The following is a 26284-nucleotide window of genomic DNA, read 5'->3' as shown; positions in this document are numbered from 1 at the left end:
TGGCTGTGAGAACAAGCCCAAAGTTTGTATTAGTTAAAACATTTTTTTTTGCAAACTCCAGTTCACTGATGGCAGCCAAATTTAGAGAGTCAGTTGCAACAATGTCACTGCACGACTTCTGTATCAGTCTTTTTCTGTTTTTTTCCCTTCAAAATTTACTGCAGTCAGACCAAGTACGATATAGACCAGCACGGTGTTGCAGTTTCTGCATTCTGTTAGGTCTACGTTTCGATTGTTGCAACGTCTTCCCTTTTATTAGTCCAGAAAGTAACAAACATTCTTGAATATGAATATGTACTAGTTGTTGTTTGTCTTTCGGCTTTTTCCTGGTAAGGGGTTGCCACAGCGGAACTCCGGTCCGCTATTGGCAGTAGATTTTTTTACGAAACGCCATGGTGTACTAGTAAGGAAGCATAAACAGAGAACAGCATTACATGTGCTGACAAAAAAACAAAGAGGGGAGTTGTAGACAAAGGTAAAATCATTAAAGGAATGTTGTGCTATCTGTTCGGTCAGTACTAATGTGCAACTCTACAACCTGCCTTGTTTAAGTCATTCTAGAATACTTTTGGGCAGGTAGTAAAGGGAAAAATGGTTGTTGAATGCAACAGGATTTACACAGATCTCAATGTAGTTGCATGCAACCAGTGTATGAAAAGACACAGAGTTGCCAGAAGAAACTCGAAGCAGGAATAAGGGGCATACAGCTCATCACATTATTTAGGAAAAATCTTAAAAGTGTCCACATAGTGACCTTGGTGCTGAAATGCAAGACTATATTTCTGTGCATCAAATACCCTGGCAAGACTTTGTAATCACCGGTTTTCTTATTGACACTTTTATGACTGCAAAACTATCCCAAAGGAAAACAATCTCTTTGTTACAGGCTACAGCCATCTTTCTTAGCGGACCACCACTTTACAGTAATAACAAAGAGCTCTCTTTTCTGTGGAATGCAATCAAGGTTACTCTGAAATAACTGCAGGAGAAGGGAACTGCTAAAAACAGAAGGAAATAATTTCAAAAAGACAGGGAATTTCAAGGTGGGTAGTTACAGCAAAAACTGGAAGGAATGAAAGGAATGAAAAAGTGGGAGGATTTAAGCATGGAAACAGAAGCAACAATTCTGTGTGTCATTTTGAGATTTATCAGGAATATTAACAAACACAAGAAAAGCTCACAGCTGAGAAGAGCTGTACAGTATTTTAAACCCCCCAGGGCTACTGGACAATCACTGTTTTTGTCTACCTTTGTAAATATAACGTAGTCTAGCTAATGTCTACTAGTCCTCAAACCTACTAGAATTGGAAGGAGCCATAAACTGTTGGCTATATAAGTACTATGCTAACTAGGTGGCCTGAATTTTGAAAGTCTTTGTCCCCGATTTCTCCACATGGACATCGAAAGGTATGATATCAGTGAAAGAAGTTCAGCCTTCTTTGAAGTGACACACCTTAGCACTTGTGTGGACAGTACAGAGTACTTTTTTGTGTAACAATGTGGATTAATCAGAACCAGTTTAATAATTTATTTTTTGACAAAGGAATATATTTATGCAATGTAAAACCATTTCCAGTGACATATCCCTGACAGAGTCACATCCTCTTTTTTCACATTTGACAAAACTCAACAATCTAGTGATACAGGATCTTAACTTTTATTATTCTTATCAATCTTTGATAGCAAATTAATTTCCGAACTCACAAAACATCTACACATTTCTTATCTTCCTGCCCAACAAGATACATATCCTTCTCTAACATACCATAAACAGATCTGCAGATCTATACAACCAGGGTAAAAGAGAAAGAAAAATGGAAATAACTCCGTTGATACACTGACACTCCTCTTGCATTCATCTGTTACTCTTCACCTGACTGTTTCATCACTCTTTATGATGGTACTTAATTTCTCACTTACCATTATTTTATACCAGGTGTACTTCTATTTCAGCTTCATATGCTTCATCTAGTTGCATAACTTGGTGTGTCTCTTCACCCCTAAATTTCCCACGTTTGAGACTCAATAATCCCATACATTGTGTGTGGCAATACAAAATACAAAGAATGTTTAACATTTATACTTTTCAGTTAGCAGACACAATGAATATCTAACATGCAGCATCAGTGCATGCAGTGCATTGGACCACTGGATCATAATGGTACTTCACTGCCCTTGCAACTGTTACTTCAGCAGCCCTCCCTTCCAAGTTCTTTGTGAGAAAATTAATAAACTAAATGGTGTACAACTAACCTATTCTGAGAGTCCAAAAATGAATGCTCTCCTCACAGGATATCCAGTGCATGGAAAGATAACCATTAATAGCTATGAAGGTGTAACAGGAATAAGAAGTTATGTACTCACCACAACGTTCCATCTGAGTAGGTTATCTTCATTTGTCTGCAACCTGTGGGATACGGATCTGATCTCGGATCCGAGCTGGCAACTTCTAACATAGCATAGATCCGAGCTCATAGCTCCTCCCCCTTACCCATAATCCCCTACCTGCCCTAACTGACCTCAGATCAAGTTTGCCCCATAGCACAATAGATAACAGGGGTCCCAATGGGAACATATGCTAATAACACAACAGCGATCCAATCGGTCAGGGGGAAGGAGGGGGGGATGGTTGCAGACAAATGAAGATACCTACTCAGATGGAATGTTATGGTGAGTACATAACTTCTTAATCTGAAGTAGGAACTTCATTTGTCAGCAACCTGTGGGACAGAGTCCCCAGCTACCTAAGTCTTGGGTGGCCTTCATGGAAGGATATTCCGAGCACCGCAGAGCCAAAGGACGCTCTACCTCGGGAAATAACATCTATTTTATAATGGCTGATAAAGGTGTGAGATGAAGCCCAAATGGCTGCGGAACAAATGTCATCCAGTGGAACCCTAGCCTGAAAGGCTGCAGAAGTGGCAACGGCCCTAGTAGAATGAGCACGGACTCCTTGAGGTGCAGGCCTTCTCGAACTCTGATATGCTAACAGAATACAACTCAAGATCTATCTAGAGAGAGAAACCTTAGAAACTGATTTTCCGAAATTACTTTTGACAAAGGAGATAAACAACTGATCAGATTGCCTATGACCAGCAGTTCTGTGGATATAAAAACGTAATTGTCTGTGTACGTCCAAGGAATGAAGCTTGTACTCTCCTTTGTTATGAAAGTTGGGGAAAAACACTGTGAGATTGATGGATTGATTGATGTTTGCTTCTGAAGATACCTTAGGTAGAAAGGACGGGTTGATTCTGAGGTAAACCCTATCCGGGTGAAAACCAAATATGGTGGTTTGACGCAAAGGGCTTGCAATTCCGATACCCTTTTGGCTGAAGTTATGGCCACCAAAAAGGCCGTCTTCCAAGAGAGAAATTTGAGATCAACCGTGGCAGCCGGTTCGAATGGGGGACCAGTCAAGGCCTGCAAGACTAAGGATAAATCCCATGGAGGTACCACCTCTTTAACTGGAGGCCTAAGGAGGAAGGTACCCTTCAGGAAGGTCTTGCACAGTTTGGAAGTGATAAGAGGGCCAGACTCTTGCCCCACGTGATAGTATGAGATTGCTGCCAGTTGTACCTTGACTGTGGAAGAACTAGCCCCCTGATGAAAGAGAGAGGTTAGAAAATCTAGAACCGACGATATCGGGGCTGTAAACGGGTCTAAACGACAGTGTTTTGCCCAAATGGTGAAGCGTTTCCACTTACTCCGATAAACCTTCCTGGTGGAAGGCTTGTGAGCTGCTACAAGAATGGCTTTAACCGGTGATGAGATCCCGGGAGTCCTTATGAGGAGTGGAACTGGAGCAACCAAGCCGTCAGCTTGAGGTTGACCAGGTTCAGAGTTGGAAGACCGAGAGGATGAGAGATGAGATCCGGAATGGGATCCAGAATCCATGGTGGATACACTAGGTGAGACCATAGGTAGGGGAACCACGTCTGACGAGGCCAGAATGGGGCAATGAGGATCATTCTGCTCCCCAGCTGCCTGGCTTTCTGTAACAATTTCAACATCAGGGGTAGAGGAGGGTAAGCATAAAGCAGACCGGGAGGCCAAGCATGAACTAGAGAGTCTCTCGGGGACTTCCCTGGAGGGGGGATCAGAGCGAAGTAATCGTTGCATTTGTGTTTGAAGGAGAGGCAAAAAGATCGCATCAAGGTCGCCCCCATCGGGCAAATACCTGCTCTGCCACTCGGTGGTTGAGAGACCACTCGTAAGGAGTCAGGATAGTACGACTGAGCCTGTCCGCTAAAATGTTGGACCGTCCCGGAATGTGCGTTGCTATGAGAAAGCGGTTGGTGGAAATCGCCCATTCCCACACGCCTCGCAGCAAAGGGGGTAAGACCCGGTTCCCCCTTGTTTGTTGATGTACCAGACTACCGACATGTTGTCTGTCTGTACCGCAATTGTCCCTACCGGAAGAGAGTTGTGTAGTGCTTGCAACGTCAAAAGCACCGCTCTCGTCTCTAGGACGTTGATATGCAAAGAGGTCTCTACGTTGTTCCAAGTGCCTTGGACTGTTCTGCCAGAAAAATGCCCCCCCCACCCCAGGCGAGAAGCGTCCATGGTCACTGTGTTGACTGGCGGAGGTAGTGAGAAGGGACGGCCCGTGTGGAAGTTGGGAGACTGGAACCACCACAGGAGCGATTCTCTGCAAACCTTGCTTAAGGAAACGGGGTGAGACAGAGAATAGCAAGACAGGGACCATTGTACCTGGAGGGTCCACTGTAGAATCCTCATGTTCAACCGGGCCAATGGTAGCAGAGGGATTGCAGCCGCCATAGATCCTAGGGCCCTCAGAATCAATTCTGCCGAAGGAGTTTGCAGATGAAGAATGGCCTGCACGTGTAACATCAGGCTCTGAAGTCGATCTGGAGTCAAGAACGCAAGCATCTGTCTGGAATCCAGTCTTGCCCCTATAAAATCTAGCATCTGTGTAGGGATGAGAGAGGATTTGGTCATGTCGATGGTTAATCCTAATAGAGGAGCCAGACCGAGAAAATAGTCCCTGCCTGAGCAAAGTAGAAGCCTTGTTGGGGCTGTGAGGAGCCAGTCGTCCAGGTATGGAAAGACCTGAATTCCCTGGAGGCTCAGGTGGGCCGCTACTACCGCTAGGACCTTGGTGAACACCCTGGGGGGCTGAGGTGAGACCGAAGGGGAGGACCCTGAATTGAAAGTGACTGGCTCCCAGCCGGAAGTGGAGGAACCTCCTGGAAGGCCTGTCTACTAGAATGTGATAGTACGCATCCTTGAAGTCTACAGAGCACATCCAGTCGTCCTCCCGCAATAAGGGGAGGATGGATTGCAACGTGACCATTCGGAACTTTCGTTTGGGTACCACCAGGTTTAGGAAAGAGAGGTCGAGGATGGACCTCAAGTCCCCCGTCTTTTTTGGCACCAGAAAAAACCTGGAGTAAATCCCTGATCCGACTTGATCTGGGGAGACGGGGCTGGATGGCTCTTTTTTGTAGAAGCTGCTGGATTTCTGCAGCGGACGCCTTCTTTTGACTGGGTGGGATGTCGGGAAGGCTTCTGATTCTGGGGTTGGCTATGAAGGGAATTAGGTAACCTCTGGATATAATGCGAAGCACCCAGCGATCTGTTGTTATGGACTCCCATTTTGCCAGGTGCTTGAACGCCCGACTGCCTCCAGAGTGGAGCAGTCGGGGAAACCCCTCAGGGGTTCTGCGTGGGCCTCTCAGAGCAAGGTTCTCTGGACCCAAAATTCCTCGGACACCCTCTGTCTCTGGGGCGGCGTCCTCCCTGTCCTCCTCTGCCACGAGAGGACTGGTTATATTGGGCACACTGAGATTGATGCAATTTTCGGAACCACATCTTCTTCTGACCTTTTTGGTTCTTGGAAAAGGACCTCTGGGGCGCAGAGAAGCGGACTCCGATGGCAGACAAGGTCTTCCCATCTTTCTCGCTCTGGACAAGAGTGTCGCGAACGGTTTTGCCGAACAGTGCAGAACCATCAAAAGGGGCATTCGCAAATGACGCCTTAAAGGGTTCCGAGAAATCACAGTGATGGAGCCAGGCCTGTCTCCTCATGACAAGCCCGACTCCGCCTGCTCTAGCGGCTCCCTCTGTAGCATGAGACAATAGCCGCATAGAGGTATTAGAAATAGAGCGGAGGGTGGCCATTTGGGAAGAGGACAAATCCTTGTCTCCCTCCGACATGGACCCCAGGGGAGAAGCAGCGTATTCCTTAATTAGGTCCCGCTACATCCTAATAACGTGTGCCATATAGTTCAAGGCCCTCATAGAGAAGGTCGCTGAACTGAAGGCCCGCTTCCCAAGATGGTCCATCGCGCGAGACTCCTTGCTCGGGGGATGAACCGTGGGGCTCTCCTGAGCCAAGTCTTTCTTAGTGGCTGCAGCCACCAACATGGCATCCACAGGGGGACCTCTGCTCCAATGTGATCTCTCTGCAGGGGGGCTCAAAATTTTGTCTGGGCATCTGGGGATCGGCTCTACGGTGTCCGGTTCTTTCCAAGCCCTAGAGGATATGAGAACCACCAGGGGGTCGGGTGGAGGGGACACCTAAGAGGTAGCTGGTCCTGCCTCGAACGCCTCAAGGAATACGGACTCGTCAGAGGAAGCCTTGGGGGCAGACCACTCACCTCTGATTTTCAGCATTTCCATGTCTCCAAAGGAGACATCCTCAGGGGGTGATCTCGGGGAGCCTTCCCCTTCATCCAAGTCCGTACCTTCTGTGAGACTCTCAGGGGAGTCTATGTGCCTCCTTTTGCACTTTGCCTTGAGGGGAATCTCCTCAGGGGGGCTGTCCAAGGAGTCCTCATGGGCTGTAACCTGTTCCACTGGAACTCCTAAAGGCGCTGAGGCAGGCTGCCCAGAGGTCCGGATGAGGGGAGCCAGGATCAGATGAGAAGGAGTGCAGGAGGGAGCCGAAGCCAGGACCGGAGGCCTGGAAGCACTCGACAGTGCCCTCTCCACCGCAGCGAAAGCCGAGGGGGAACCGCTCTCACAAGGATCCGAGATCCGACTCACACTCGGATCCGAAGCGGGGATCGGACACGGCGCCGAGAACGTCGGATCCGAAGGACCAGTGTGCTCCGACCGGGACGGAGCCGAAAGCACACCGAATCCCTCGGATCTGAAGCTCGGCCCACGGCTCAGACAGGTCGGATCCAACAGACTCGAGGGAATAGTCGGAGCCGACGTGCCCAGCACGGTCAGCTCCGACCTACCCCCTGATCCAACGTGGCTCGGCTCCGAGCCCGGAATGCGGGTCGGAGAAGGAGCTATAGGAGCGGAAAAAGGGGTCGGGCAAGAGCACTCCCATCTGCATCTGGGCCTGGATGAATCTCCTCATTATCCGGTCCATATCCGCATCAGACATGCTAAAAGTGGACCTCGACGAGGCCACCGAGGCAGACCTGGAGTGTCGCCTCGATGACCTCGACGGGGACCGGATCACCTCCTCCTCGAGACCCGGGGAGAAACAAGGGGATCAGATCCGAGGAGGAGGAGATCGAGAAGACTTGGATGGGGAAGCCCTCTTGGCGGGCGGGGCCGGCGAAGAGTCCTCGGCCCGCCGCTTAAGGTGCTTCTCCCACCGTTTCTCTTTCCTGGCCTCCCTATCCTCTGGAGCCGAAGCGGGAGGTTGAGTCCCAGTCGGAGGAAGGGAGGCAGGGGTGACTGCTACCGGGGGGGGGGGTAGCGGGCACCGGAGGCCGAAGCAGAGTCTGGGTGTAGAAGACCCGCCAGAACTAGCTTTGACCTTTGATCCTCAAGTGCCCTGGGGTTGCACGCCGCGCAAATCGCGCAACCCGATGAGAGGTGTTCAACCCCAAGGCACCTAACGCACCGAGTGTGGCCATCAGCCAGTGAAAGCTTGTGACCACACTCGGTGCATTTTGAAAAAATTGCCTTAGGGGCCTCCGACATACTGAAGTAAGCACACTCACTAGGCCCCTAATCCAGTCACACACACATGCTACGACCAGCGGGGGAGGGAGAATTATACTTAAAATAAAACAAGTAAGTTATAAATGTAAAAGGAGAAAGGGTAAACCTATCACACACACAACCAGTCACTCAGAAGAAAAAATATAAAAACTTTTTTCTCACAAAACGCCAAGAGCTCTGAAAGTACAGTTTTGTACCTACCATAAATGTAGATGTCCGATAGGTATGCATCTGCAGTCCTTACATATGGGTTGTCCTGCCTCAGGCAGCCCTTCGTTCGGCCGTATTCCAAAGTCTGGGTCCGGTGTCGGCTGATGTCGCCCTTTCCCCGACGTCAGAGTGCCTGGGGTATAAAAGCATCAGCCGATGCCATCTTCCTCAGTTTTTCTTGCCCCAGATGCCAGGTGCCCTCTAAGGAAGGCTAAATTTGGAGAGATGCAAAAAATTCCAAACATGCACAGTAATATAAAACAAATGCACCATAATAGATAACCCAAGCTAGCTATAAGAGGGATAAGTACCCAGGAAATACCACAGAGGGGAAGGAGGGAGGGTAAACCTGACTGCAGATGCATACCCATCGGACATCTACATTTATGGTAGGTACAAAACTGTACTATGTCCTTCAAAGATGCATCTGCAGTCCTTACATATGGGTAGAATACCAAAGGATGGTGTAGCTAAAAAGCCCTGCAGGACTGCCGTAGCAAAGCCTGCTCTGGATCTGGAGTATAAGGGTAAGTTGTAATGCTTGGAAAATGTATGCACGGAGCTCCATGTAGCAGCTTCTAAAATGTCCTTGGTAGCCACCCCTCTTAAGAAGGCTGTGGAGGTGGCTGTGGCTCTGGTGGAATGAGGTCTAATGTTAGCTGGCACAGTTTTGCCATGAAAAGAGTAACAGAATTGAATGCAATTCCCTATCCATTTTGAAATTGTCTGTTTAGAAATTGCTTTTCCTTGTACACCAGCAGCATATGCTACAAACAGCTGGTCAGTTTTTCTGTAAGTCTTAGTTCTGTCCAAGTAGTAGCGCAACTGTCTGTGAATGTCCAAGGTATGCAGAAGTTTCTCCCCTTTGTTTTGTGGATTTGGAAAGAAGGTAGGCAGGTGAATAGCTTGGTTCAGTGAGACCCTGGATACCACCTTTGGCATGAATGAAGGATTGGTTCTCAATGAGACTCTGTCCTGATGAAAAATAAGAAATGGTTGTACTGCCATGAGGGCCTGCAACTCAGATACTCTTCTTGCTGAGGTTATGGCCAGAAGGAAGGCAGTCTTCCAAGACAGGAACTGTAGTTCTGAAGATGCTGCTGGTTCAAAGGGAGGTAGAGTTAATTTTTCCAACATGAAGTTAAGGTCCCATGTAGGCACTGGTGGTTTCCTTGGAGGATTGATGTTTTTAATTCCCCTTAGAAACTGCCTTAGGAGAGGATGAGAGAAGACAGGTGGATCAGTATTGTATTCTGCTGAAATTGCTGAAGCATTAATTTTTATGGAAGAGTAAGAAAGGCCATTGTGGAGCATTTCTGCCAAGTATTCCAGGATATGTGCCATGTTCATCACTGTTGCATCTAGGCCCTTTGTGGTGCTCCAAGTGCGAAATCTTTTCCATTTTGCTGAATATGCCTTTCTTGTGGAAGGCATGAAGCTTCCATGATGATATCCTTCACTCTCTTGGATAGCTTATCCTGGTGAGGAGTCAAGGTATTCTCCAGGCTGTCAGCTGCAAGGTTTTCAGGCTGGAGTGCAGAGTTTTGTAATTGTGCTGTGTCAGAAGAAGTGGCCATTGTGATAGAGGCCACGGTTTCGTGCGTGACATGCTCCTTAACAGTGGGTACCAGTGCTGTCTTGGCCAGTCCGGAGCTATCAGAATCACTTTTGGCTGCTCTGTCCTGATCTTCAGTAAGACCTCGGTCATTAATGGAAGAGGTGGAAATGCATACACTGTTAGAGTATTCCAGCTGAAAGAGAGGGCGTCCACTTTCCATGCTTGTGGGTGGTATGTCCTTGAGCAGAATTTCTTCAGTTGATGGTTGTGGTGGGAGGCAAAAAGATCTATGTCCGGCCTCCCCCATGATTGTGTTATCTGAAGGAAGATGTCTGGGTGCAGCATCCATTCATGTGGATCCATGATATTTCTGCTTAGGCTGTCCGCCAGTATATTGTCTTTTCCTGGCACTGGGATTGCAGCTCTATATTGATTTTTAGGGAAAGTTCCCAAAGATTCATTGCCAGCCTGCAAAGAGGGTAGGAATGGGTACCTCCTTGCTTGTTTATGTACCACATAACTGTGGTATTGTCTGTCCTTATTAGCAGGTGGCCTTGATGCAGTAAGTGTTTGAAGGCCTCGATTGCATGTATCGCCGCCAGCATTTCCTTTTGGTTTATGTGCATGCGCAATTCTTTCTGTGACCATAGTCCTTGAATGCATCTGCCCTCCATGTGTGCTCCCCATCCATGGTCTGAAGCGTCCGTTGTAATGGTTTGGCTGATTATTGGTTTGCTGAAGGGCAGACCCCTGCTTGACTGGCTTGCTTGAGCCCACCACAGAAATTCCTTTTGAAGGCATGGAATGAGTGGTATCAAAGCTTCTAGGCTGTGACTGTGCTGAGACCATAAACTCCTTAGGTACCATTGTAGTTTCCTCATATGCAGCCTTGCTTGTGGAATCAGACGAATGCAAGATGCCATGTAACCCAGGGCCTGCAGGATTTTCCTTGCAGTCAGCTGAGTTTGTTTTGTCAGATTTTCGAAATAATCCGGTAGTTGTCTTTGTTTTTCTTCTGTGAGAAAAGCCACTTGGGTGGTTGTATCTAGTTTTGCACCCAGAAAAATTATCCTTTGGGATGGAACAAGTCTTGATTTGTGAATGTCGACTGTATATCCCAAAGCCTGAAGTAGGCGGATGGCATAATTCAAGTGTTTTACCAAAGTTTGTTGGCTGTCCGCTTGTATAAGGCAGTCGTCCAGATATGGGTATATTTGAATCCCCTGAAGTCTGCAGTGTGCAATTACTGATGCCAGGCATTTTGTGAATACTCTGGGCGCAGTAGATAAGCCAAAGGGCAATGCTGAGAATTGATAATGCTCTGAACCTGCAAGAAATCTGAGGTGTCTTCTGCAACTTTGTCTGATAGGGACATGCAGGTATGCCTCCATGAGGTCTACAGTTACCAGCCAAGACCCCTTGCCCAGCATGGGAAGGAGTTGCTGTAGGGTCAGCATTTTGAATTTTGGCACAATGAGATAAGTATTCAGTGCGGACAAGTCGAGAATAGGCCTCCGTTGTTTTTCTTTTCTTGGGACAAGGAATAGTCTGGAATAAAATCCTTGGCCTTGTTCTGTGAGAGGAACCTTTTCTATAGCTTTCATTTGCAATAGGTTGGAAATTTGTTTTAAAGCCTCTGCCCTTTGATTCGGTGGCAGGTTTGGCATGCCTTTTCTTTTTGGTAATGTATGAAAATGGAACCTGTATCCTTTGTCTATTATTTGCAGTGTCCATTTGTCCCTTGTAATACTGTGCCAATTTTTTGAGAATAAAGATAGCTTTCTGCCCAAAGGTGCTTCCAATTGAGCCCTGGTTGGCGGGGTCAAGTTAAAGTCATTGAGTCTGTCCTTGTGCAGCAGTTGTACGTCCTGCACTACCTCTCTGGTTAGGAGGCTGCCATTGACATCCTCTGTAGGAGCCTCTAGCTTGCCCTCTACCTCTAGCACGCCTGTTCTTGCCTCTTTGAAATCTCTCTGTGTCTGGAAAGGACCAATTCTTAGAGGGCCAATTTCTGCTGAATCTTGGTGGTTGGACCTGGAGAAAATCTTTGACTGTTTGTACAGATTTAGCCTTTTCCTCAAATTTCTTTAAGACCTCCTGAGCAGTGGAGCCAAATAACTTTTGTTTTTCCAGTGGCGCATCCAGATGCTTTGCTTTAACATGATCTGGCAGAGTTTGTTCCTTCAGCCAAGCATGCCTATGTATGACTGCACCTGTCATTGCTGACCTACATGTAGCTTCCAATGCATCATAACCACACTGCAAGAAATGGTTGCTAGGTTGCTAACCTGTTGGGAGTCATGTACCAGATCCTGAAGTGACTTGCGATCTAGGGGTTCAGGTGAAGACAGTTTTTTATGCAATTCATCTAACAAATACTCTTGGTACTGTATCATATGGAACTGACAATTTAATGCCCTCATAGAAAGAGTGGAAGAAGTATACACTTTTTTACCCCATTTCTCTAAAGCCCTGGACTCCCTTTCAGAGGGGAGTGGATTTTTAGTAGTGGCAGATGCAACCCCTTTAGGGTCCTGGGAAATAGTTTCTGGGTCAGCCGAGTGGGCCTTGTAAAGGAAATGATGCGAGTCCGGGACCCTATAGTACCTATCGGGTTTGACAGGAGCCGGAGGAAGGGAGTCAGGGGTAATGCTAGACTCAGAGTACACATAATCAATGACATTCAAAACAGGAGGAATAGCCAAAGGTCTATGCTGAGTTAAATGCAAAAAAGTCCTTAATCTCTTCCTGGAATCAGAGAATTCCTGGCCCTGCCATTTGAAATGCTCTCTCATGGAGTGAAGGGTCTCCCCAAAGGACAGCTCTTCAGGAGGGGAGGCCGAGGGAATAGATTCCTCTGCATCAGAATCCTCGTAGGCCGTAAAGGCCTCCTCCTGGTAGTCTGAAAGAGCAGAGCCATCTGAGGCCTCATCAGAGGACTGGGGATCAGTGGGCTCAACCCTGGGCCTTTTGTCTAGAGGAGGTTGAGAGCCCCTAATTAAGGAAATAAGGTCCTCAGCTAAACTTAAAATCTGTGAGCCTGTAGTGGATCCCTGAGGAATAGCCTTGGGAGGCAGAGATTTTGGCTGTTTAGCAGCTATAGCCCTTGTGAATGCCTTTATGGACATGGATGCAGGAGGCCTGGCTGCTCCACGTGCTGGCGTAGTTTTGTCTAGGGAAATGGTGTCGGATGTTTCCGGAACACCGGTTTCTGAGGGAAATTCTATAACCGACTCAGAAGAGGCCTCCGGGGCCGAGGTTGTCGGTTGTGCGGTTTCGACGGTCGGAAGTACCAAGGACTCTGTTTCAGCCTAGACCGAGACACTCGCGGTAGGCCTAGGCGTGGTTTCAGCCGAAACCACGGTCCGTGTGTGTCGGTCCTTGTCCTTCCGTTTTTTGGTTAAATGAGAAGTCGGAGTCTCCGACAGCATATTGTAACAGTAACTAGCCCCAAAAAATTCCAATGCAAACTCCGCCCGACGCCTAAGAGTGCGTCGATTGAAGGAGGCACAGGCTGTACAGGCCGAGACGTTGTGGTCTGGGCCTAGGCAGGGGAGGCAGTAAGAATGGAAATCCTTATGAGGTATTTGTTTCCCACAAGTTAAGCAATTATTAACTTTAAGCGTTTGATCTGACATCGGCTGAGGCAAGAAAGAGTCCCCAACGGGGTACTTAGCTTTTGAAGTCTTCGGTAGCTGAAGTTACAGGAGCTGGCCGACCGGCACTTGCGAACTGCTTCTGCTTCGGGCACCACGCGGCAAGAAAGACTGGGGAAGATGGCATCGGCTGACGCTTTTATACCCCAGGCGCTCTGACGTCGGGGAAAGGGCGACATCAGCCGATGCCGGACCCAGACTTTGGAATCCAGCCGACCGAAGGGCTGCCTGAGGCAGGACAACCCATATGTAAGGACTGCAGATGCATCCTTGAAGGACATCCTAGCTGCTGCTTGAAGAGTGGCAAACTAGATCTGAGGTCAGTTAGGGCAGGTAGGGGATTATGGGTAAGGGGGAGGAGCTAGGAGCTCGGATCTATGCTATGTTAGAAGTTGCCGGCTCGGATCGGAGATCGGATCCGTATCCCACAGGTTGCTGACAAATGAAGTTCCTACTTCAGATCACAAGTTATTCATCTCATTTCATTTTTCACCCATCCTAGCAACACTCATTTGACAATATAACATTTATCATAGTATCCAGCACTCAACCCATTACTGCTGTTACACTTCATACCTTCTATTTCACTTTCAAAAGAAAAAAACATATATATGTAGCTCGCAACTTCAGTTGGGAGATGGCACCATTATCATAAACCCATCTGTTCTTAAACCAGTGGTAAACAGAACAGTGACCCCTGATCAAAACTGTAATCCAACAAATATTTTTCCATACCAGACGTGCTTACCGACTAAAAGAAATAATAAAAAAAATGCCATTCACATAACTGTTACAGCCAGTGAATTTATTAGTCTGCCAATCAGTAGATCCTCTCTCTGCAGCCAATATGTCTTTATACTACCTCAAAGGCCTTCGTGGAAGTTTAATAGTTTGATCAAAGGATTTCAAATTACTACAGGCCAGATTTTATTTAGTATGACGTTACTGGAGCTTTTCTCCCCGGGCCTCCACTGAAAATGGACATGTATCCAGTTGGACTAGCCCGGTCAACAAATGTAAAATAAAATAATAAATAAATGAATAGGCAAGTATTTTCATCTTCATTTGGATAAAAAAAAACAATAGTCTAAATATGGCATGGCCTCACTGTCATTTACTGACCTGAGAATGTAGTTAACTGCATTTTGCAGGAACAATTTTCTCTACAAGCAAATGCTGACATCCATAAACAGCAAAACTTTTTAAGACCTAATATAGAGATCTTGGATAGCTTTATTTCTAGAAAATGCTCAACTATTTGTATGTCACAGCACTGACCGTGCTATTACACGTTAACACATGATGGAGGACAACTTAGATGGATATCAGTACTCTAATGTTCCTACTACTAGCATTAAAAAAAAATGCCCACAAAAATACATATGCACGTGTTTATATGTGCATCTCATTAAATGAAAGATAATCTGTACACCACAAAGCAGCTCAATAATAAGGACAGAGCTATGCTCCTGGTTAAATAATGGCTAAACTATACAGTGCGCGACTTTTCAATTGGCAGATTAAAAACATTTACAATGGAAAGGCTCTACTTCACCACAAATTGTGTGTGCCAAGAGTTAAGGTATTATACAAATAATCCTGCATTGCATTTCTTTTCTCAACATCTTCAGACTTCTTTATTCTGTTAGTGAGCATACAAGGACAGCTAGAAGAAGCAAAATGTGCAGTGAGTTATGCTATTGTGAACAAATTAGTTTATGTTTTACTGAATGCTGCACAACAAAAGCTGGGGATATCTCAGCTCTAACACTAGCACTTCTAAAAATGCACCCATTTCATCCACGCAATCAGTTGCCCCTCACAGTTTCTAAACTGTAGTAAAAGGTGCTCAGTATGGCAAGAGTAGAAATTCAACAACTTCATATGCAGAGATGAGTGTTTTGCCACTATTTGTGGATTTCAACACTATGATAACCTACTCCCAAGATTACAGAGCAACTTGCATACCAAAATGCACACCACTGAACAAAACAAATGTCAAACTACATTTAAATTATCACTTAAAATATTTGTTGAAAATGGTAAAACCCCAAGCAAATATAAGATATGAAATATAGATTGCCTACTTTGTAAAGTCTTTCTGACAAGTCAGGAGCTCCAACAGAAACACCACACAAGGAGCCTGAAGTAGATGAGGTTGTCCCAGAGTCTCCAAATGAAGACGTATTACTTTTAGCACTTGATGAACGCTGATGGCTTGGGCCTTCTTTAAAGAAAGGACTTGCAAGACACTAAAAACAAGAGAAAAGTCATGTAAGCTCAAGGGAAAAGCAGACACTGATATACTCAGAAAGTACAGTTTTGTACCTACCATAAATGTAGATGTTCGAGTGCTAATACAGCTGCAGTCATAACAGATGGGTTCTCCTGCCGTCAGGCGGGTCCTCGGTCGGCCGAATTCCAAAGTCTAGGTCCAGCGTCGGTTGTCGTCGCTTCTTCCCTGACGTCAGTGCGACAGGGGTATAAAAGAACCAGCCGACGCCATTTTCTTCAGTTTTTCTTGCCCCAGATGTCAGGTGCCCCCAGAAGGAAGGCAATACATAAATTTGTGTAAAAAAACAATGTCATATAATCAAAATACATTAGTTGCAAGCAAATACACCATAAAAGAATACCCCAATCAGGTAGTATGAGGAGATGTTAGCCAATAGGCCTGTCCCAAGAAGGGAAGGAGGGAAACTGGACTGCAGCTGTATTAGCACTCGAACATCTACATTTATGGTAGGTACAAAACTGTACTATGTTCATCATGCATACTGCTGCAGTCATAACAGATGGGTAGAATCCCAAAGCTAAGAAAGGGGTGGTAGGCACTAGTTGGAACTAGGAGGAGCCAGGATGCCCTGCAAGACTGCAGTGGCAGAGCCTGCTCTAGTTTTGGAGTATAATGGTAGGTGGTAGTGCTTGGAGAAGGTATGCACAGAACTCCAAGTGGCTGCTTCCAAAATATCTTTGGTAGGAACTCCTCTGAGGAAAGCTGCAGAGGTAGATGTGGCCCTAAGAACTGATGCCTGCAGGTACAGTTTATGCCATGAAAAGAATAACAAAAGCGTATGCAGTGGGCTATCCATTTTGAGATTGTCTGTTTGGAAATAGGCTTCCCTTGAGCTCCTATAGCATAGGACACAAAGAGCTGTTCTGATTTTCTGAAAGGCTTTGTTCTGTCCAAATAATAACGCAGTTGTCTGTGGATGTCCAAGGAATGTAATAATCTCTCCCCTTTGTTTTGAGGATTAGGATAAAAGGCAGGTAAGTGTATTGCCTGATTCAAAGCTACCCTGGATACCACTTTTGGCATAAAGGACGGGTTGGTTCGTAAGGAAACTCTGTCCTGATGGAAGATGATAAAAGGCTGCACAGCCATGAGGGCTTGTAGTTCTGAAACCTTACGAGCTGAAGTAATAGCCAGAAGGAAAGCTGTTTTCCATGACAAATATTGCAAATCTGTTGAGGCAGCTGGCTCAAAAGGAGGCAAGGTCAGCTTTTCTAATATAAAATTGAGGTCCCAAGCAGGTATTGGTTGTTTCCTTGGGGGTTTTATATTCTTAGCCCCTCTGAGGAACTGTCTTAAGAGGGGGTGAGAGAATAAAGGTGGATCAGTGTTGTATTCTGCAGAAATGGCTGAGGCATGGATTTTGATGGAGGAGAATAAAAGTCCACTGCTTAGCAGTTCAGCCAGATACTGTAATATTTGAGGTAAATTCAGTTTTCCAGGATTCTGGCCCTTTTTCTCATTCCAGGCACAAAACCGCTTCCATTTTGCGCCATAGGCTTTTCTAGTAGATGGCCTTCTGGCCTCCAAAATGACTTCCTGCACCTCCTTGGAGAGTAGGGTCTGTTGTGATGTTAAGGAATCTTCCATGCGACCAGATTGAGTGTTTTCAGCTGACTGTGAAGAGTTTTGAAGCTGTGCTGAGTCAGAAGAAGAGGCATTAGAGGTAGGGTCCATGGTGGGGAATGCGTCAGGCTCCTCAGGAGTGGGTACCAGTATTGTCTTGGCCAGTCTGGAGCAATGAGAATCATCTTTGGTCTGTCTGCTCTGGTTTTTAATAGAACTTTGGGCAGCAGAGGAAGAGGTGGAAAGGCATAAACTGTCATTGTTGTCCAACTGAAAGAGAGGGCGTCCACTCTCCAGGCCTTTGGATGAAAAGTCCTTGAGCAGAATTTTGTCAATTGGTGATTTTTGTGGGAGGCAAAGAGATCTATGTCTGGCCTTCCCCATGCTTGAATTATTTCTGTAAAAACTTGAGGATGCAACTTCCATTCATGTGGATCTGTCACATTTCTGCTTAGGTTGTCTGCCAGCACGTTTTCCTTGCCTGGCAAGTACTGTGCTTGAAGCTCGATTTGTAATTCCAGAGCCATGTTCCAGAGTGACATGGACAGTCTGCAAAGGGGGTATGAATGGGTTCCTCCCTATTTGTTTATGTACCATATTACTGTCGTGTTGTCCGTCCTTATCAATAGTTGACCTGGATGCAGAAGGTCTTTGAAAGCTATAACAGCATTTATTACTGCTAGCATTTCCTTTTGATTGATGTGAAGGTGCTTTTCTTTTTGGGACCATTTGCCCTGAATGCACCGATCTGTCATGTGTGCCCCCAGGCATAGTTCGAGGTGTCTGTTGTGATGACTTGATTTGCTTGAGGCTTGCAGAATGGGAGACCTGTGTTTGCTTGGCATGCTTGAGCCCACCACAGAAATTCCTTTTGAAGACATGGAATTAGTGGTATTATTGTTTCCAAACTGTGGCTGTGTTGAGACCATAGGTTTTTCAGGTACCACTGAAGTTTCCTCATATGCAGCTTTGCACATGGGATTAGTAGGATGCAAGATGCCATGAATCCCAGAGCCTGCAGGATTTTCCTTGCAGTCAGCCTGGTAAAATCTGCTAGTGTTCTGAAGTATTGAGTTAGTTGCCCCTGCTTCTCTGGCGTGAGCTAGGCCATCTGGGTGTTTGTGTCCAAGTTGGCACCCAGGAAAATTATTTTCTGAGAGGGTATTAGCCTTGATTTCTTTTTGTTGACCGTGTATCCCAGAGAATTCAACAACATTATTACACAAGCCAGATGTTTCAGAAGAATGTGCTTGCTGTCCGCTCGGATCAGGCAGTCGTCCAAATATGGGTATATTTGTATCCCTTGAAGTCTGCAGTAGGCAATTACTGATGCCAGGTATTTTGTGAATACTCTGGGCACAGTAGATAAGCCAAAGGGCAATGCAGAGAATTGATAATGGGTTGAACCTGCAAAAAATCTGAGGTATCTTCTGCAATTTTGTCTGATTGGGACATGCAGGTATGCCTCCTTGAGGTCCAATGTTACCAGCCAATACTCCTTGCCCAGCATGGGAAGAAGCTGCTGTAAAGTGAGCATCTTGAATTTTGGTACGAGTAAAAATGTGTTTAGGATGGATAGGTCCAAAATAGGTCTCCAATCTTTTCCCTTCCTTGGTACCAGGAATAGTCTGGAATAAAAGCCTTGACCTTGTTCGTGAGTAGGTACCTCTTGAATAGCTTTCATGACCATGAGATCTGAAATCTGTTTTTGTGCCTCTGCCCTTTGATTGTGTGGCAGGTTTGGCATGACTCTCATTTTTGGAAGGGTGTGAAAATGGAATCTGTAGCCTCTGTTTATAATGTCCAGGATCCATTTGTCTTTTGTGACAATATGCCAATTTTTTGAAAATAATGCCAGTTTTCCGCCTAAGGGTGCTGCCATTTGAGCCTTGCTTGGCATGCAAAGGGGAAAGTCATTGGGCTTGCTTTCTGAATGGCTGCGAACTATCCTCACCACCTCTTTGTGTAGGAGCTTGCCATTGTCTGCCTCTATATGATCCTTGAGATTGCCCTCTGCCCCTCGGGCGCCTGTATCTACCTCTTTGTGGTCTGTCCATGGCTGGAAAGGACCAATTTTTGGAAGGCCAATTTCTACTGAAACGTGGAGGTTGTACCTGTAGAAAATCCTTCACTGTTTGCATCGATTTAGCTTTTTCCTCCATTTTCTTTAATACCTCTTCGGCTTTAACACCAAATAATACATCCTTTTGAAGAGGGGCATCTAGCAATTTAGCTTTGACATGATCTGGTAAGGCTTGTTCCTTGAGCCAGGCATGTCTACGTATCACTGATCCTGTAACCGCAGCTCTACATGAGGCCTCTAGAGCATCAAAACCACATTGCAAGGTATGTTTACCCACTTGTTCTGCACTATGCATCAAATCCTGCAACTCCTTCAAGTCTGGTTGTTCAGGTTGTGACATTTTACTTCTCAATTGTGATAACAGAAACTGCTGGTACTTTAGCATATGGAACTGGCAGTTTAATGCCCTCATGGTTAAGGTGGCCGAGGTATATACCTTTTTCCCCCACCTTTCTAAGGATCTGGAATCTCTCTCGGAAGGCAATGGATTTTTAGCAGTGGAGGCCTTAATTCCTTTTGGGCCCTGTGAGATAGTTTCTGGGTCAGCCGCATGGCTTTTTGTATAAAAATTGGTGAGAGTCAGGAACCCAGTAGTACCTGTCAGGCTTGACAGGGGCTGGAGGTAAAGAATCCGGGTTAAGGCAGGCCTCCAAGTACATCATCTAGTATGTCTGAGACAGGAGGTATAGCCAGAGGCCTGTGCTGAGGTAGCAAGAGAAAATCCCTAAGTCTTTTCTTGGAATCAGAGTACTCTTGGCCTTCCCAGTGGAAGTGCTCCCTTAAGGTATGCAAGGTGCCCCCAAATGAGTAATCCTCTGGGGGGGAGACAGAGGGAATGGACTCCTCTGCATCAGAATCTTCAAAAGGGGAGTAAGCACGTTCCTGTTCATCAGAATGCTCTGATATAATGGAGGCCTGGTCAGAGGAGGGGGATTCTTCCTCCACTCTGGGCCTTTTGTCTGGGGGAGGGGGTTGAGAACCCCTGATAAGAGTAATTAAGTCCTCAGCCATTTTGAGCATCTGTTTTTTAGGCATGGGGCCTGAAGAAAGGCCCTGTGTAGCTTGTCTCTTAGAATGCATGGCTGCTTTAGACTTAGTGAAAGCCTAGATGGAAAAAGAAGAGGAAGGTCTGAAGACACCTTGAGAGGAGGCAGACCTGTCTACATTTTGAGATTCACCACCAAGAGTGGCTTCGGTATCTGTAGTCGGGGTGTGGGCCGAGGAGCCAGCGACCTCGGGCACAGAAGACACCACCAAACAAGTGTCGTCGGTAGTCAGGGGCTGCGTAGGCGCCTCGCTGAGAACCGGACCACCTGTAGTCGGCTTTGGCGTAGTGTCAGTAGAGGCCGCGGACCTCGTGTGTCAGGCCTTATCTTTGCGTTTTTTAGACAAAACTGGAGTCGGAGTATCCGACGACATAATATAGTTAATTTTTTTGCCAAAATAATGCTGGGCGAACTACGCCCGACGCTTAATGGTGCGTTTATTGAATATAGCACAAAAACGACAGACCGAGACGTCGTGGTCTGGGCCTAAGCAAGGAATACAGAGGGAATGAAAATCCTTATGTGGTATTTGCTTCCCACATGAAATACAATTATTAACTTTGTCTGACATCGGTCTGAGCAAGAAAAGTTTCCCCAACGGGGTACTTAGCTTTCATGAAGACTTCGGTTGCAAAATTTTCGTAATTTCAGGAGCTGGCCGACCGGGACTTGCGAACTGCTTCTGCTTCGGGCACCGCGCGGCAAGAAAGACTGGAGAAAATGGTGTCAGCTGGTTCTTTTATACCCCTGTCGCACTGACGTCAGGGAAGAAGCGACGACAACCGACGCCGGACCTAGACTTTGGAATTCAGCCGACCGAGAACCCGCCTGACGGCAGGAGAACCCATCTGTTATGACTGCAGCTGTATGCACGATGAACATCAAGGAATTGTATTACAGAGTAACAAATTACATGTTTGAAATATAATCAACTGTTCGAGCATTTAAAAGCAATGAGACAGGGATGCAGACTACCTGCTGGCCCACAAAAATCGGCATTGCTCCCACGCCTGTGATCAGGAACCAGGAATGGGATTCATGGTGGTCTGAATTAGGTGTCAAAAAGAGCTATAGATGTGGCACCACGTAGTGAAGCCCACCTTGAAAAAGAAAAAATAGAACAACATGGCAACAGAGGTCCAATGCTAGAAAAAAATACACAATGCGATAGCCAACTGAACTTGGTAGCCAGGAAACTGCTTTATTTATTAAGATATAAAAGGGTACCAACAGGTACAAATCAGGAAACAGAACTGTGCAAGGAATGGGTTCTGTCTGAAAATGAAATGACATTTCCATCATTATATAGCTGACAGACAATGGAACTTGGACCATTCTGACCATGGATTCTCACTGGACCTAATAGTAAAGTTAACAGCAGCTCATGATGCCTGGAAATTGCCTATAAACAGCCAAAGTCAGAGGCAGCAGAAGTCTGGGCAGACTAAATAAATAAGTGCATTCCACTTAAGTACAATGCTGCATATTTATTTATTTTACTTTTACATTTGTTTACCAGGAAATTCAGACTGGGACAGAGCCCATTTTCAGACAAGGCCTGGGGAGAAATTCTCCAGACCCATGTCTTTGGATTGTGGGAGGAAAACACAGCACCTGGATGATACCCAAGCAAATGCAGGGAGGACATGCAGACTCTGCACAAAAGGCACCCCAGCCGAGATTCAAATTGGAGAACCTCTTACTGTGAAATGACAAAGTTAACTGCTGCACCATTGCATACAAAGTCCTTTCACCACAGAATTGCTCATAACCCAATTAAATGTTCAATCATAAACCATTAAAATAAAAAACATAGAACCACTCAATGCCATAAAGGTATAAAGCCATGACTGTCCAGGAAATCCAAGTTCAATTAACAGCTTGAGAACCTGGTCACACCTAGCGTAAGAGGAATGAAGGGAAGGCAGCATAAGCCTGAGTGCACACACTTTGGCTAAATACATGGTGCAATAATTAGCGGACCGAAGTTCCGCTGTGGCGACCCCTAACTGGGAAAAGCCGAAAGACAAACAACAACATGGTGCAGACCAGGAATTACACAGAAATGCTGTCTACAAGAAGTGGAGTCAGGACCATTTGTGAATGTGTGGAGACAAATACATATGGCATGATGGCCCACTGCATACCAACCCTTTAGATGCTACACGCATCTACAGGGAATGCTGGAACTTGAGAAGAAAACCCCAATCCCTAACAGGTATGATGGCTTCCACTTCTGGTTCACTTGACTCTCAGCCCAAGAAAAGAACTGTGGAGTCTATGGATTTTGTAATGAATGCATCACTATAGTGGCATAGTGAAGCTTGAGGGTCAGTGTAAAAACAGAATCAGTTATGAAAAAAATCACACAGCAAATACATCAGGCAATCCCAATTTCATACGTTCATAGGTAGGTGCTAGGCTATCGGCCCAAGGGCCTAAGTAAGCCTAGCAAACAAGGTTCCCTGGCTTACGCCAACCCAAGAAAGTTAATTTCCTGTGCCCCTGTCGAGCAGAGCCACAGAAGTGATCCCCGGGGTGTATTTCATATTTCCCATCCACTCATCAAGATTTTTCTTGAAGACTGTTAATGAGGAACTTTGCTTGACATAGATGGGTAGCTTGTTCCAGAGTATGGGAAGTCTATGGGACAGGAATTTATCCCTCCAGCATGTCCTGTTTATTGTGGTGACAAGGTTTAGGTCCCTAGAGTGTGTAGCTCACAGGGATTGGGATTTCTTTAGGTGTAGCATGACCAACAGCTCTGGGTTTGACATAGCTTTATATGTTAGGCAGAGATCACCTCGGAGTAGGCGATATGCTACAGAGTAAAGCTGGAGTTTTCTGAGATGGTCAGTGAAGGGCATTTGTTGGAGGCCAGTAATCCTCTTTGTGAGGTACTTCTGTGGTCTTTCCAGCTGCTGCAGATGTCTTGTTAGGTACATTCCAAAAGGGGCATTGTACTATATAATGGGTCTAATGAGTGTGGAGTAGATGGGAACAATGACCTCTTTTTTTCCTGGATGAGAAACCTTTTGTGCTGAGGTGTGCCACGTAGAAGTATTTCCTGACTACTGTGGCAATGTGATTATCAAAGGAGAGACTACTGTCCACCTGGGCCCCAAGGTCTCAACACACATTCAGCATTAAAGAAGACTGCCGCCTATGTGGTAGTTCATGGGTACAGAGTTTTTACCAAAGGGGATAACAATGCACTTTTTGGCATTGAGCTTGAGGCCATGGCTTTGACACCAGGCATCTGTCTCTGTGAGGCCCTTCTGTAGGATGTCCACATCATTTGGGGACTTGACTATAGCTCCTAGTTTACAGTTATCTGCGAACTTCGTTAGCCTGTACTTCAGAGAAGTAGATACCAAACAGGAGAGGTCCCAAGACTGAACCCTGTGGTACTCCACTTGTCACTGCTTTGAAGTCAGATTTGGAGTCTGCAACTTTTACAGTGTGGATTCTGTCAGTGAGACAGTTGGCAACCCATCTTGAGACATAGGGATTTATACCTAGTTTAGTGAGTTTAGCTATAATTCCAGAATGGGGGATGGTGTTGAAAGCCTTGGCGAGGTCAAGATAGGCTGTGTGAACCACCTTACCCTTATTTTATTTACAGCTTTGGTGACTGTCTCAAAGAAGTTGACCAGATTCAGGAGGCATGATCTGCCTTTCACAAACCCTAACTGGGTGGGGTCCCGAGTTTGGAGGTTACCAATGTCTTTGTTTATGAATTCCATGATGATACGCTCCATGGCCTTGCAGACCAGGCTTATCAGGCTAATAGGGTGATATTTCCCAGGATCAGTGGTGGCTCCCCCTTTGTGGAGTGGGATAACTGTTGCTGTGCGTCATTCAGTGGGCACAAAGCCTGATGTGAGGCTATGATTAAACATGGTGCTTAGGTGGGGAGCCAGTTCGTGCTGAAGTTCATGTAAAATGCAGCCTGGAATGTTGTCCGGTTCTATGGATGCTGTGCTTTTGGCTTTAGAGAGTGCTGCTTTTACCTGTGTAGTTGTAATTACTGGGACTCTGCATTCTTCCTGTATAGATATGGGTCCTTTAGGGGGTGAGGGGGGGTAAAGTTAGCACTGAACCTATCTGCCAGGATGTTGGCAATATCAGTTGGTTCTGTAATTTTTGTGCCATTGTGCTGTAACTCAGAGCAGATATGGGTGTTGCCATTGAGATTCTTGACATAGCTATAGAATGCTTTGTGGTTGTCCTTAGATTTGGTGGCGATTTTGTTTCCATAGCTAGCTTTGGAGGATCTTATAAGGGATCTCAGCTTCTTACTGAGGCTGACCAGGGAGCTCCTCCACTCATGGGATTCTTACTCTCTTTTGCAACAGTTTCTTCCTTCTGTTGTAGAGTTTGTTTATGGCAGGGGACCACCAGATTGACTTCCTTTTTTTGGAGGATAGCGTCTTGATTCTCTTTGGGATAGCACAATCCATGCCCTCCTGTAAGTGCTTATAGAGTGCATCTGTGTAGGATTCAGCAGTCGTAACTGTACTGTCCATCTGAATGGGTGTCATGGAGTTTGCCACTTCTGTCTTAAGAAGCATGAAGTTGGCTTTGGAGAAACTTTTTACCATGGTTTCCTTAATAGGGGTGGGGGCGTGATGTGGATATCTAGGGTGATTAGCTTATGGTCAGATCTGACCAACGAGGAGTTGACTTCAGGTGTGGAACACCAGTCACTCATGTTGGTAATGACTAGGTCTAGGATACTGTTGCCCCTGGTGGCGGTGTGCATAAGTTGATCCAGGGCATTGAAATTTATGAATTCCAGAAAGCGTTGAGCAAAGGATTTGGTACATGAGTAGTTTTCCCAGTTAATGGTGGGGTAGTTGAAATCACCTAATATTAGGGTGTTTGGTTGAACCCTAATATTTTCCAGTATATCAAGAAAAGAGGAGTGGGAATCCTAGGGCATGGTGGGGGATCTGTAGCAAGCTACAATTTGTATTGCAGTTTTGCCTAGAGTTAGTTGCACTTGGATAACCTAGGATGCATTATACTGAGCAACTAGCCTGGAGGTGTGGATATCCTTAATGAATATGGACAAACCTCCACTTTTGGTGTTCCGGTCCAGGTTAGATGGCCGAAAAGTGTGGTATGAGTTATAGTCTGGTAATGCAGGGGTGCTCACTGGAGCCTTGAACCAGGTCTCAGTCACTGCACAGATATCAATGTTCTCCATTTTAAGGAGTGCCTCGAGTGAGTACATTTTGAGATTTAGACTTCTAGCATGGAGTATCATTTACCCTCAGTTTTTTGCTTGCCTGTTTCTGTTACGGTGGTGAATTTGTCATTTGAACCTTGCCTAAAAAAGGCACTATAGGGGTGGCAAGAAGCCTACTTTAGCTGGTTATTCTTGACCGTACATTTTTCTTACCTGTTAGCAATGCATTATACCTGTTGCATAAATGCTTAAAGATCCTTTCATCATTGAAGTTAATAGCACGTCATGATGTCATACAACAGACAAGTATATCAAATAAAAAAAAAATACTTTAAAATGCATACTTACGTTAAAGCCCTCAAAACTATTTGTCAACTAATGGGCAAAGAGTCAGTAATCAAGATAACATATTTCTGTGAAGTATCATAGCATATTATTGCATCCATTCATGCTTTGACAGTAACCCTTCATCTTCTACTTCCCCTTTAAATGGGGTTGGTCCTCTGTTGCAGTGTTGCATACCAACAGATACTCTTCCCCCAAATGACAACCTGGATGTGTATTCAGTCATTCTCCACCAATCGCAGAAAGATCAGCCAGCCTAAGTAGAAATAATCAACTCTAACACAAGCCCGGAAAAAAATGAAAAAGGTTATAGCAAAACAGAAATGATATAAACCCTTACCCAGGAACCAAAAATAGTACAATGCTTCACACGCCTCCTCTGCCATTAACTTCATTCACAA

At 45.8% G+C, this 26284-nt stretch overlaps 1 protein-coding gene across 1 annotated transcript in view; it reads right to left on the bottom strand.

The window, feature by feature from the left end:
- ZZEF1 (zinc finger ZZ-type and EF-hand domain containing 1) overlaps positions 1–26284 on the bottom strand; it is a gene marked incomplete in the record, with an annotated part of 3903331 nt that overhangs the window by 1676905 nt on the left and 2200142 nt on the right. The window contains 1 exon segment of the mRNA XM_044082903.1: positions 15444–15608. Within this exon segment, the coding sequence (XP_043938838.1) occupies positions 15444–15608 (165 nt within the window).

The sequence above is a fragment of the Protopterus annectens genome, chromosome 9.part0 (assembly GCF_019279795.1).
Source record: "Protopterus annectens isolate FY-2018-M chromosome 9.part0, PAN1.0, whole genome shotgun sequence".
Taxonomy (NCBI): domain Eukaryota; kingdom Metazoa; phylum Chordata; order Ceratodontiformes; family Protopteridae; genus Protopterus; species Protopterus annectens.
The sequence above is the reverse complement of the archived record's forward strand: the minus strand, read 5'-3'. Positions and strand labels throughout refer to the sequence as shown.